This window comes from Echeneis naucrates, chromosome 19 (assembly GCF_900963305.1).
Source record: "Echeneis naucrates chromosome 19, fEcheNa1.1, whole genome shotgun sequence".
NCBI lineage: Eukaryota > Metazoa > Chordata > Actinopteri > Carangiformes > Echeneidae > Echeneis > Echeneis naucrates.
The window spans coordinates 16,257,994-16,271,396 of record NC_042529.1 but is presented as its reverse complement, the minus strand read 5'-3'; the positions used below and the strand labels follow the sequence as shown (position 1 = coordinate 16,271,396).

The following is a 13,403-nucleotide window of genomic DNA, read 5'->3' as shown; positions in this document are numbered from 1 at the left end:
AACTTCCGACACGTTTGCGACGTTTGCCATTACTGTCGCAAAACATACCTTTTCACACCTTTGCGGCAGCAATGTGATTTCCATTTGACAGCAGAACTTGCATGTATGGGATAAGGATGTGTGTCAACTTTGCCGTTAATTCCCTTTAACTGTTAACATGTTTAACATTTGATTAATTAAATACAAGAACACAAGTGTGACTTATTAGTATTACGAAGAAGATTCATTCGAATGTTATCCTGGAAGTTAAGACTACCTGAACTTTGATTCTCAATATCAACACAAATTAGGAGCTGGAATCATATACACAATCAGACATATCTTGAGCCAGATGATGAGTCCAAGTACGGGTGGATTTATTTGGAAATCTGGGTTGTCAATTATCATAAACATAATGTAAAACTCAATTAACTCGGGGGGGCCTGCCTCTGGTTTCTCTTCTCTTAAACATTTTATTGGTCTGTGTATTGACAAACTAATAAATTCACTAGTAAACCTCTCCCAGTCATTGGCAACCTTTCTCACACTGCAAGCCTTCGTGTAATCATAGTTTATGACTGACTGTAGGATGGAAATATTTTGGTATCTCCAAGATTAGAATCTTAATTTTCCCATGTAAGTCTTTCATGTGATACAAATCAAGAGAGGGCCCCCCTCCCTGAGAAATTCCCTGTCATACTAGGATTTAAAGCCTCCTCCATCATCATTCCAAAACAATCCTCATCCCTAATTGCTCTGACAATTACACTTATCTGTCGGAAAAAGTCACTATCGTTCTAATTTACCAAAATTTTCATAAACATAAATAATGGAATCAGTAAACAGAATGTGGCTGTTTACCCTTAAAATGATGTGTTGTTCCATCCACTACTAACCAAAACATATGCTGGGTACATACATTATTATGCAAATTGAATTTAAGTGTAATAAGCATAAAATTTTTGGTTTTTCAATTGAACTCATGGATGATATTGTGTCTGAGGTCTCTTTCGATCACTAAAATACATCTGAGACACCTACTATAATTAGTTTGCCAGGTGAGCCCTAATTAAATAAGTGTTCCACATCGGTAAGCATGCCACAGGTTTCAAGCAATATGGGAAAGAAAGTGGATCTCTCTGCTACTGAAAAGCATCAAATAGTGCAATGCCTTGGACAAGGTATGAAAACATTAGCTATTTCACGAGAATTTAAGCGTGATCATCGTACTGTGAAGAGATTTGTGGCTGATGCAGAGCAGAGATGGGTTTGTGCAGATAAAGACATAATGAAGAAGGTTTCTGCCAGACAAATTCGTCGGATTAAGAGAGTAGCTGCTAAAATGCCATTACAAAGCAGCAAAAGTATTTTGAGTATTTGAAGCTGCTGGTGCCTCTGGAGTCCCACAAACCTCAAGGTGTAGGATCCTCCACAGACTTCCAATTGTGCACAAATCTACTATTTGGCCACCCCTAAGCAATGGTCACAAGCAGAAACGGTTGCGGTGTGCCCAGGAATACATGAAGACTAATTTTCAGTATTGTTCACCGATGAGTGCCATGCAACCCTGAATGGTCCAGATGGATGGATTAGTGGATGGTTGGTGGATGGCCACCATGTCCCAACAAAGCTGCAACGTCAGCACAGAGGTGATGGAGTCATGTTTTGGGCTGGAATCACTGGTAGAGAGCTGGTAGGCCCTTTTAGGGTCACTGAAGGTGTGAAAATGACCTCAGCAAAGTATATAGAGTTTCTGGTACAAAAAGAAGTAGAAAAATCATCTTCATTCATGACAATGGAGAACCTTTGGAGCATCCTCAAGCAAAAGATCTATGAGGGTGGGAGGCAGTTCACATCAAAACAGCAGCTCAGAACAGTGCATTTTGAGCTTTTTATTTTTGAGAAAATACTACAGTATTTTTTTTTAAAAATGGCTGTGAAATTTAAAGTTATTTACTACATTAATCACAGTAACATTATTGTGTATATTTTTTACAGTATAATGCCATAATTTTTTACAATACAACTGTGCCCATGTGACAAAAATCACAGTAATTTAAGTATTACTGTCGTGAAAGGGTCACTGTAAAGAAAACCTGAGTAACCCGAGTAGCCTGAAGCCTTACACAAGGCTTTATATTGTACTTGTGTTAAAATTTGTTGCGTTTGCGTCGTTTATGTTGATTAATTTCACTTATGTCTGAGAGGAATTCAGCAAAAACGTCTCCACAGTCGTAACAGGCAACTTAACGTTAGCGATAGCATAAACTGACTTTTAACACTGACGCTTTTAGCACTTTCTAGCATTAACTCCTGTTTTTTAACTTAGCTAAAATATTAGCAGAGACAGAGACCTGTTTAAAGATTGCTCCTTGAGAGTTTGAAATTGTATTGCTGTGCGGGAGAAGGTTTTTTTTTTATCCACCCTTGCCCTCTGTGGGAGGGTTAGGGTTAGAGTTCATTTTAGGGGCCCAGATTGTCATTTCCTGTAGTTATTACCTTCATGATCAAACCCTCTGTTTGGACAGTCCAAAATGTATGATGATTGGACACTGACTTATAATGTCATCAGACAATCACATCATTAAAAGACAAGGTTTTTATATATTTTAATCAGGTACTGTGTGTATAGTTTCCTCCTCACATCTTCAATGGTTTCCCTTTAAAGATATTAAAGATTAAGTGAACCTTTCAGTTTGGTAACTGACATTTACAGGGATGTAATGATTGCTAAAAAGTGTTTCCATGCTGGCCAAGTAATTTTAACTGATTAACAGTCAAAATTGTCATGGCGTTTTCTCACTTAGATGTACAGTGGTCATAGCCATGACTAATGTATTATTGAGCAGTGGTCAGGAGTAAATGTTGTTTCTCAACCGTTTTACACCACAGCCATCATTAAGTTTTTTGCATTTCGATAATATATCTTATAATGGAAAGTCACTCAAACCTTTCCACAGTCTAACATTCTACCAGTGTTTGAACTGGTGTGCTGAGGTTAAAATATATGAATGCAATAGAATGCTCATCCTTGAAGCATTTCAACTTGTTTCATATAAGTTCATATATATAACTGTTTGCAAATATCTGAAAACGTTTGAGCCCTATTTCGAAGAACTTATGAATGAATTGACCTGAGAGACCCGCAGAAACCTGCAGTCTGTAGTGTAAGGCAGAGAAGGAGCAGTGAATGCAGTGTAAACAGCGCTACCATATGGTAGACCTGCTATACAACATTTGACCAGTGTTTCCAGATTTTATCTGGAAATCGGTAATCATGAGTGAGTCTGATTCTTTTTTTTTTTTCTTTTCTTTGTCATAGCAACATCAGCTTGTCGGGGCTTGTTGAGGCTGCCTTTACAACCCAACCAACAGCTTGGCAGCATAAATACACTAAGGTTGATAAATGCAGAGTTGATATGTTTGTCCTGCCCGCTGCCCCCATTCTGCTTTACACCATTTGTCTGTTTATTATGACACTCTTCATGACATTCTTTCTCCAAACACGATAAGTAAATTAATAATAAAAATTATAATAATGTTATGAAAACAGGTTTATAGCTGGTGCACAAGAAGTTAGTTGATTAGTTTATTATTATCAGAGTAAGAATCAGAAGAATAAGAAGTACGTAAATCCCAATGAGAAATTCGGTACGTTACAGAAGAGAAATATAAATATCCTTCGTTATTATAGGGATAGAATGTAAAAATTTATATTAAATTAGAAAGTAAAAGATACAGGTCTATGATTATTTAAGATTAACTGGAAACAAAAAAAATATAAATAGGGTTAGGGGTTAGTTACATTCGTTTTTAACACTGTGCTTTACTTTTGTTGTGTCTATATGCACGTATGAAAACATGCTTGAGGTGACTTGCGAACTACGTTTCCCAGGATTCATTTGGCAGGCACGACCGTAAACAGAAACAAGCGGAAACAAAGGAGGTTTTATTAAAACACAAACACATCCCTTACCGTGGAAGTACTCAGGGATTAATCTGCAGCCATTGAAGTCGTCAGCAATAACACTGAAACTGAAAATTAAAAGCGTGTCGAAGTGAGCTCGGAAGCGGCCAGCACCAGTCTTCATGGCGCTGAAAAGAATACAGAAGGTAAGTTTGGCTTGCTAGCTTGGAATGCCGGCTAATGGCAGCTAACTGGCGCAGCAGGGGCTAGCGTCAGAGTTTTTATGGTTCATGATCATCAATTTCTACACTACCTTCGATGTAAACCAACTTCTGGCGGACTTTGTAACACATTTGTGCATTCGTTGTTTGTTGACACCACACAAAACACACGAAATGACAACTTCAAAGTTCCATGCTATGTCGTTTAGAAATAACCAAGTTAGCTTACTAACTGCCCCGTTTAGCTACCTCCGTGTCATTATGTCACTTTTAATGAAGCCATCATTGTACGAGCCGTTTATCTTGTCTTTGTAGCCAAACAACAGCCCTCTTGTTACGTATGCTCTTGACTGGACAACTGGCTGCATTGACCAGGAAAGTCAGCACTCCACAACGCTATTCCTTTACATCCGTTTGAATTGCCTTTTTGTAATAGACAGCAGCTTGTCCGTTATCTTCTGACTAAAAAAAACATCACTTATTAAGTCCTCATTAACTTCAGAATTTCTGGGGAAATGAGAAATGCACTACTATATGCGTTATCTGGAAATAAATAAGATAAATTGTGTACTCTTCCTAATAGCTTTAAATGTGTATACTTCCCTTGGCTGAAAGCTCATTTTCTCCCCTATGCCACTCCTTTCCAACAAGGAAATACCCTGATGCAGACAGTAAGGCAGAGGAGGACTGAAGGAAAGTTGGAAGCCTCCCTGGACATATAAGTTATTGAAACATCAATAGTGGAACTGCCTGCTCACTGCTGGAGTGGCATTGATCTAATTATTTGTAGCTAGACAATTATTACACTGAAAACAATGTACCCCGACTATCATGACTCAGCTGATGAACGATCTGAAATGTTATCAGATTTAGTCGCTATTGCTAAGCTCACTTTGGGAAACCAAAATTTGTCAGGCATGCCAGGAACAACTGGGAAGAATGTTTGACCTAAAATTGAAAATGTACATGCTTAACAGGTACTTGACCTGTTAAGTTTAACTTGATATTTCTGCTGGGTTGAACAGGAGCTGCAGGACCTGCAGAGAGACCCTCCAGCACAGTGCTCTGCTGGACCAGTGGGGGATGACTGTGAGTACACATAATTGCACATTTCATGTATTGATGCAACCCTCACCTGATCACATTTAAAAGGAACAGCTGCTCAGTGCCTGTGCCAGTGGTATTTTTGATGGTTAACATGGCAGTAAAACCCAATTATGTCACTGTTTCAACTCATTTGCATTAAACCAACAAGTAAATCAACAAAGAACTAAAGATCTAATTAATCTAAAAAAAATGAATCAGCAATATGAACAGGTGCACCTAGATGATACAGTGGCTAGCCCTGTTACGTCATGGGGGGACAGTCGTGGGCCTGTGTGTAAGCAGGGCATTGTAACTTCCTCCTACTGTTCAAAGACTTGTGCCTTAGGTTGATTGGGAACTCTAAAAGTAAACATGATTGGTTGTTTGTGTCTATATTCTAGGCCAATGGTTAGCTCTCAGCTGGGCAGAGGCATTAATTTTTGCAGGAAGAGTGTACAAAGGTGAATGGATGATGGACTGCTGAACATTTTGTCAGTGACATGTACAGCTTACATTCCTCTATCTCTATTTCTCCTTTGCTTCCAGTGTTTCATTGGCAGGCAACCATAATGGGTCCAGTGAGTATCATGCCATGGCTTAAGCCTCTCAAGCCTTTCATACAGACTACTTTGCAGCACTTATTAGCGATATGGACTTAAATAGTTTTTTGCTTTTTTACATAGACCACTATTAAAATGCTTGAAAATACCTCCATTTCATCATCTTAAATTAAGTTATGTTACAGATGCTTCATCAAGAATGGACTTGCAAAGAACAGACAATAAGAAATACAACTATTTACAAAAATTTAAATATTTGATACAAACAAACAAACAAACAAACAAACATTATTATTCCATAGAGGAAAGTGGATGAATTTTTATGATAAAATTCAAAAGGGGGGTGTCCTCAAAATTTTGACAGGTGTCACTTTTGACACTTGGCAGCCACATCAGGGAGTTATTTAGACTGCTGTTGCATTTCCTTTCAATTGTTTTGAATGCCTATCGCTTTGGCTCACTGCTTTTTCACTGTAACACAAAGTGGCTATGATCAAGTAAATGAATTAATTTTGAAATTAGCTTTGTATACATATCATGTATACAATGCTAATCATGATACCATATCATGAAGAAATACATAATAAGTGACACTAACTAGATAACATATTCAAGTGAAGTAGGCAAATATCCATCAGATATCCTGTATTAGGAAATAGTGTTGTTGATTTCATTAACTGTGAAAAATGAAAATGAAAATATATATTTTCAGGGAAACTGTATCACAAAGCCAGATTAATAAATTAACTAGTGGCAATGTGATAGCTGGTGTTGGAGAATTTTGTTATATTTAGGTTTATTTGGGTGCATTTACATTAGTTTGTTGTGATTGCAAAATGGGTGGGAAGTTTATATTGGTTACAAATGTATGGAGAGTGACTCGGGCTATAAAATGATATATGATGTGCAAATAAACAAGTTTGAGTATCACTGCATGGATTTTTGTGGATGCGAATCAACCAATGACCTGCTCCAAGAAAAACATGTCAGTTAGGCAAATACTAGTAGAGCAGTGGCTCACAGGATTTATTTTGCAAGTTTAAATCACTACACCTGGGTTGCCTTTAATTGCAGTCAAACACCATGGTAGTGCAGCTAAAGAATTTAATAAAAATAACATATGTTGTTTTGTACAAAAACCAAGAGCATAATTCTGCTGTACAATTGGATTTTATTTATTTGTTTATTTTATTTAATTTTTTTTTCAAAAGGAAGCTGATGCCTTTTGAAGGGGAGAAATTGGCCATATTGTGTGTGTGTGTCTGTCTGTGTGTTGTTTTTGTTTTTTTGGTTAGTAATGTAACAGTAAGTAATGGGAATTGTAGTTTGATATTAAAGTAAAATTGACATGATGGATTACCTCCATTAATGGTTGACATTTCAAGAAATCAGTGACTTCAGTAAAAATAGGTTCAACAGGACAATAACCAGCAATTTATGTAGATTGAACATTTTTATCAGGAGGTCAAACTGAAAGAGTCAGCACAGAAGATCAAAGTTGACGTCAGAGGTGTGCCTATGAACTTTGTTAGGTGTTGACACACATGACAGTATGGAAAGTAAAATTATGATTAATTTTACTTAAACTGTTCAAACTTGGACCTATTTTTCATTATGCCCCTGCTCAATAAGATCTCTCAATCAATGTGTTGGAGACAGTTATTGACCATCATAACCACTAAAACAAATTACCTTAACAATAAAAATCTAAATACTTAAAGTTGCCTGAATATGAGAGATGTGGTGTGTGCAGCACCTAACAACCCCAACATGCAACCCCAAAAATAGATGCAGCCTTGTAACTTTGAACTTCACTTTCAGCGTGAGCAGCTATGTGCCAATAATTCACTTAAATCATCAATAAAAGGCTTCATAGTCTGAATACCTCAAAGAGAACCTGTTCTTTATCAAAATGGCTGTAGTTCACTGGCTGGTTGCAGTTGATTTATTTTATTTGTGAAGAAATACACTGACAGAAATATCTTCCATATCTTTATGCCAGGGTGACAGTCCTTATCAAGGAGGCGTTTTCTTTCTCACAATTCACTTCCCTACTGACTACCCATTCAAGCCACCAAAGGTAAGAGCTGGTTATATAGTCCAAAGCTTTGTAATGTTACACTGTGGAATTTATCCTGTTGGTTGTGCAGGAAAACCAGGAAACCCTCTGACCCTGTAAACACCTCCTGTTTTATAAATGATGTCAGAGATTATACTCACCAAGTTGTATTCATCATTGTAAAGGTACTTTCAATAATAAATGAGAACATTGAACTCAAACCATCCAATATTATTTGTTGCATATTACCAACTGTTTCCTCTGTTTTGATGTCATATTAAGCAGTGTGATTAACTTAGGCCTAGGAAAAGTCATTGTATACAGGTAACACTGTAGGGAACCAAGGGCAACAGCTCCCTGTCTAGAAAAACTTTTATGGATGATACGGACCACAGGGTAGCTTTCCTCCTTCCTCCATACCAATTATCAGAAATACAAACATACACAAGTTTTTAAATCCCTGCAGTTGATGAAAACCTCCTCAAATTAAAGCTATTCATTACTGGAATTTGAAATTGCTGGAGTGCAGATCCTGAGAAACACTTGTGTGCTGACTGTAAAAGTTTATTTTACTAGTAGTATTTTACTACTAGTGTGTGTGTTTTGTTTTTTTTTTGTTTTTTTTTCCCCCACAGGTAGCATTTACAACAAAGATTTATCATCCAAATATTAACAGCAATGGGAGTATCTGTTTGGACATTCTACGTTCACAGTGGTCACCAGCACTAACAGTCTCTAAAGGTAATTGCGCAATCTTGGTTGGTTGGTTGATCACCATATCAAATGTTACTACAACACACTTATAACATCTCCATTGGCCATTATTTTAAGCATGCAGAATGTAAATATTCATATTTGTTCACTATCCCATTTTTAAAATATCAGTATTTGTATTATTACCACTGTGTAAAGCTATCCTGTTTGGCAGAAGCAGCAATTCCTTGATTCTTGTGTAGTTCATACATTCATATTTAATATTTAACTGTGGTCCACTGGTAGTGTTGCAAAAAAATGAACTAACTTATACAATGTTCCTCAGGGATTTTGTTAACTGGTTCTGTTGTGCATGACATTCGACTTAAATTTATATATATATTTATAAGTGGAGTACTTCACATCATTGTTTATAGCACATCTCAGAGCACTAAATGGTAACAACTCAGCCATTTTGACTTGGACATTCAGAAACATATGCGAACTGACTTTAACTTAGTTCTGGTACTTCTGGTATGTTTTTACTGCCCGTAGAAATAACAGTATCCCAGTAACAGACATCAATAACAGATATACGAATGACTTCCTCGCCGCCATGATAACACAGATATTAAGATTAATTCATTCATTTATTTATCTTCTACCGCTTATCTGTTCTCTAACTATCGTGTCCATCTCATGCACTGCTCCAAGGTTCACTGGATACTGTCTCACCAGTGGATGCATGACCCCTTCTGTACTGTGGATATACTTGGTGCCATGTCTCCATAATCATTCTTGAATCTTGCTTCAGTGGCTGCAAGAGTTCACTCTACTTGATCTTTTGGTCTGTGACTTCTGGCACTTCCACGGGTTAGTACCAACTCCTCACTGATGTTTCTCCCTCAAGAGATCCCAACCTCATCAGCCTGGCATAGAGCCTCTCTAACTAAAATCTCACTGGAACCCTGTCTCTTCTGGTTTGATGTAGTTTTCTCAAGTCTCTGGTGGTTATCAGGTCGGATTATCTTAACAACCACACCATCCCTTTCCAGATCCCAAATGGGACTTCACTGCACCATTTGCGAACTGGCCATTGAGGTGTCCTGCTGCCTTCAGGTTTTTGTGGGTCATTAACACCTTGGCCCTGGAGTCCATTAGGCACGGAACTCCATCCACATTGGTGAAGATGTCGTCCCCCACCCAGTAGGCATGCTCCAGGATGACTCGCACATCTAGTGCCATTACTTCTTGTACCCTCCAGTTGCTGCCTGGCAGGACTCACAGAGGGCTCGTTTCTGTTAAGGTGTTAACTTGTTTTGCTCATCTGGTAGGAGATAATCCCCCTTCTTCACTGGTGTGTCATTTTTTTAAGGCCGTACTAGGTCTACCAGTTGATTACCCTGTTAACCTCCCTGGTTATCAGTCTGGTGCTGCTGTGGTGGTCTTGGACCAGGGCTTTCAGCTGGTTTCTGGGCTTCTCATGCAGCTTTTGCCTTGGCAGGCTGCTGCTGGGCTCTCTTTTCTCCTACTGTCATTATCACTCCAACTTTATATTTGTATTGTACTTCTACTCCTTCTTTCTATTCTTGTATTTTTTTTTTTTTTTTTTTTATTCCTTGAAGCTCCAACGTCTGTGCTGTCAGTCCTCCTCCATTGGGCTCCTCATTCCCACAAAGGTCTTAAAGCTCTGGGGCTAAATTCACAAAACTTTCTTCAGAAAAAAAATCTTCTCAAGTGCCAATTTTCTCCTAACTAATTTAGTAGTATTATTATCATTATTTATGTTAAGACACTGCTGCACACATGCTAAATCCACCATAATATTACCTTTCTTAAAAGTTCTACGTATTTATAAGTTCCCTATTGCTCTTGGTTAAACACAACTAAACTGGCTTGCTTCAACATCCTTAATCTACATGTGAACTCTTTTTGATTTCTCTTTCAGTTTTATTGTCCATATGTTCATTGCTTTGTGATCCAAACCCAGATGATCCCTTAGTTCCAGACATAGCGCACATATACAAGAACGACAAAGACAAGTGAGTAGTGCGTGTGGCTTCATTGATGCTTTTTTTTTTGTCCACAAATATCAATATTAACATCTGGTGACTCTCATCTTTTCTCTCCTCAGATACAACAAACTAGCAAAAGAATGGACCCAAAAATATGCTATGTAAAGAAAAAAGCCCAACAAAAGATTTTTTCTTCTTTTTTTTCCCCCCGTTTTTCCATCTTTTTTAAAGTCACACCACACTGTAAATTATAGTGTGGAATCATGAAGTAATCTTGTTAGCTTCCATCACACTGTAATGCTGTTGTTATTAATATGATATCAAGCATTTGCTCTGTCTTGACACAGACATGTTTTTGCATTGAGGGCATTTTATTTATTAAAACACAAATTTATGACGAACTGCTTCAACGAATTGTTCGTTCTTAAATAAAAATATGTAGGGACGAAGTCCCACGACAAGAGAGAAGCTGAGGAACAGAGCAACAGGATAAAAATACTGACTATCCAAACTGCTCCATAACTGGAAAATTCCAGCTTTGCTCTTTGCTAGCATCCATCAGAGGCAAGCAAGAAAAATGCTGACGCCTGGAAATGGTCATTCATTCATTGTCTATACTGCTTCTCTTCTCTTCAGGGTTGGTGGTGGGATGGATTGGGGGGGGGGCAGGTCAAGCCAATCCCAGCTGACATTGGGTAGCAGTGGGGTACACCCTGGAAAGGTCAGAGACACACAGCCAATCAAGCTTACACTGATGCCTATGGGAAACCATGCATGTCTTTGGACTGAGGGAGGAAGCCAGAGTCTCTGGAGAGAACCCATGAAGGCCAAGGGAGAACATACAAACGTGTGTGTGTGTGTGTGTGTGTGTGTGAAATGTATGTCAGAAGAACAGAAGAATACTGACAAGATCATAATCGATCGTATATATGTACATATATATATACGATCAATTATGATCTTGTCCGTGTGTGAAATGTATGTCAGAAGAACAGAAGAATACTGAAAAGATCATAATGGATCTCTAACAGTACATCATTCTCAGTGATGGGATACTAAATTTGAGTGAATGAATGAATGTGCGATTGCAGTTCCCCTCAAAATGGAAGAAATCGCAAGTAATGGCTGTCTCATCTCTTCTTCCTCTCATTATTTCAAAATGTGTAGTATTAAAGTTCTCTGCACATGTATAATTTTATTAATTTTTGTTTATTGTCATCCCAATGTAAATATGTCATTGAAATAATGTACTACTCCCTAGGAATAGTTGTCATGTTGGTTTTCTGTTTGGATTACACCAGAACAAAGATCACGTTTTTAACTCCATTAAAATATATACCAAATTGTTGAATGTGAACTTCTGTTTGAACCCCCCGGGCTGTATATATAACTATTGATGACATAGAAAATCATCAATCCCGTGCTCTGTTCATATGTACGCACCTGTGACTTTGAGGCCTGTGTGGTATACTTTTTTTTAAATCATGATTTTTATGGTTGAGCTCAGTTTTGATGCCATTACTTAATACTGATGTGTGGAGGCTGGATAGTCTCTTTATGTGATTTGGCATGTTGATGATATTTTTTGGTATTGGTATAAATGTATGGTATTTAACCTTAAATGGTACAGCAGCATACTCATAAATACTGTAGAAAGCAAATGTGATAAACTAAAATAATCTATAATGAATACAAAGAATAATTGCCTTTACACAAGAATGGGCGACCATTTATATATGGATCTCAAGTAGTGAGTAGTCGAAAGTTGTGCTTTAACCCTCCGGTCGTGTTCACCTCCCGCCCCTTACTTTAGTTTTCCCGGTCAAAATTGACTGGTCTGTTTTAAATGCTCTTAAATTAGCACAAAAACCATTTTTCACCACCAAATTTTTATTCAACATTCTTTAGCTGTGAACAATGTCTCAAAGTAGTGTTTAACATGAATTTATAGAATTAGACATAAAATAACTGCAGTGAAAATACAAATAGGCACTGAAAATGTAATGGAAAAACTAAATGGAAAACCAAAGGCTAAACTCAACATGAAGTTGCGTATGTGTGTATTCATACACGAGTGGCATGTGATACTCAGGTCAGAGTGGGCCTTGCAAATGTAGGTTTGTTTTGTTGTCTCTAGGGGCACAGAGCTCCCAGCGCTTCCTTTTCCGCCAATGTCCTTGTTGGGGGAGAGCAGCGAGGGCATTGGCTGGGGCTGGGGCTTGCACACTCCTAACCAGACTGGCAGAGGCTGGTGTGCAGGGAATGTGCTGGTGCCTTTGAATAAGAGGAGGCACCAATGCTGCCCAGATCTTTATTCCATATTTACCTGGTTTGCCTGGAATGTACACCTTGAAGGAACAGCGACCTTTGAAAGGAACCAGGCGCTCATCAACTGTCACATCAGGGCCTGGATTGTACATAAGTGGTAGGTGCTTCACCCACCTGTCCCAAATGTTCCTGATGGCAGCCAGTTTGTCATTTCGCCAGCAGATGGGTCGTGTATCTCTATTATCAAATCGAATAATTATTGAAAGGACATGAAACTGTTGTAAGGACATAGTTGCCCGGAATATAGGCCTCCCAGACTCTGCATCCCACAGACTTTTTGTAGCCTCATTGTTTGAGCGATACACTCCAGCTAAAATCAACAGACCTATGTAGGCTTGGAGATCTACCAGGTCTCCAATTTCTCTCCAGGTATCCCCAAACACATGCTTCCCCTCCAGGTTTGTCATCTCAAGTGTAATTCCCTTGATGGACTCTGGTAAAAAGAGTTGGAAGCTGGACTTGATGTCATCCACACGAGATGTTGCATACCGTGTTGGCCCTGGTGCCATCTTTATGATGTTTTCCACTCTTGCTCTACTTCCTCTGTCCTGGGGG

At 38.3% G+C, this 13,403-nt stretch overlaps 1 protein-coding gene across 4 annotated transcripts; it reads left to right on the top strand.

Annotated features, from left to right (window-relative positions):
- The first annotated feature begins 3,826 nt into the window (after positions 1-3,826).
- Positions 3,827-11,863, top strand: ube2d1b (ubiquitin-conjugating enzyme E2D 1b). 4 transcript variants are annotated; one of them, XR_003842218.1, is made up of 8 exons: positions 3,827-4,092; positions 5,133-5,196; positions 5,740-5,771; positions 7,756-7,833; positions 8,448-8,553; positions 9,220-9,378; positions 10,454-10,547; positions 10,640-10,681. XR_003842218.1 is itself a non-coding variant. In XM_029527318.1 (7 exons), exons 1-7 carry the CDS (start codon positions 4,069-4,071, stop codon positions 10,683-10,685), a joined length of 444 nt encoding a protein of 147 aa, XP_029383178.1. In that variant the 5' UTR covers positions 3,834-4,068; the 3' UTR covers positions 10,686-11,863. The 4 variants fall into 4 exon arrangements, 2 of the variants coding, with proteins under 2 accessions (XP_029383179.1, XP_029383178.1); XR_003842217.1 differs by having other exon boundaries at positions 3,828-4,092; positions 9,561-10,547; positions 10,640-10,694; XM_029527318.1 differs by lacking the exon at positions 9,220-9,378 and having other exon boundaries at positions 3,834-4,092; positions 10,640-11,863.
- The last annotated feature ends 1,540 nt before the right edge of the window (positions 11,864-13,403 follow it).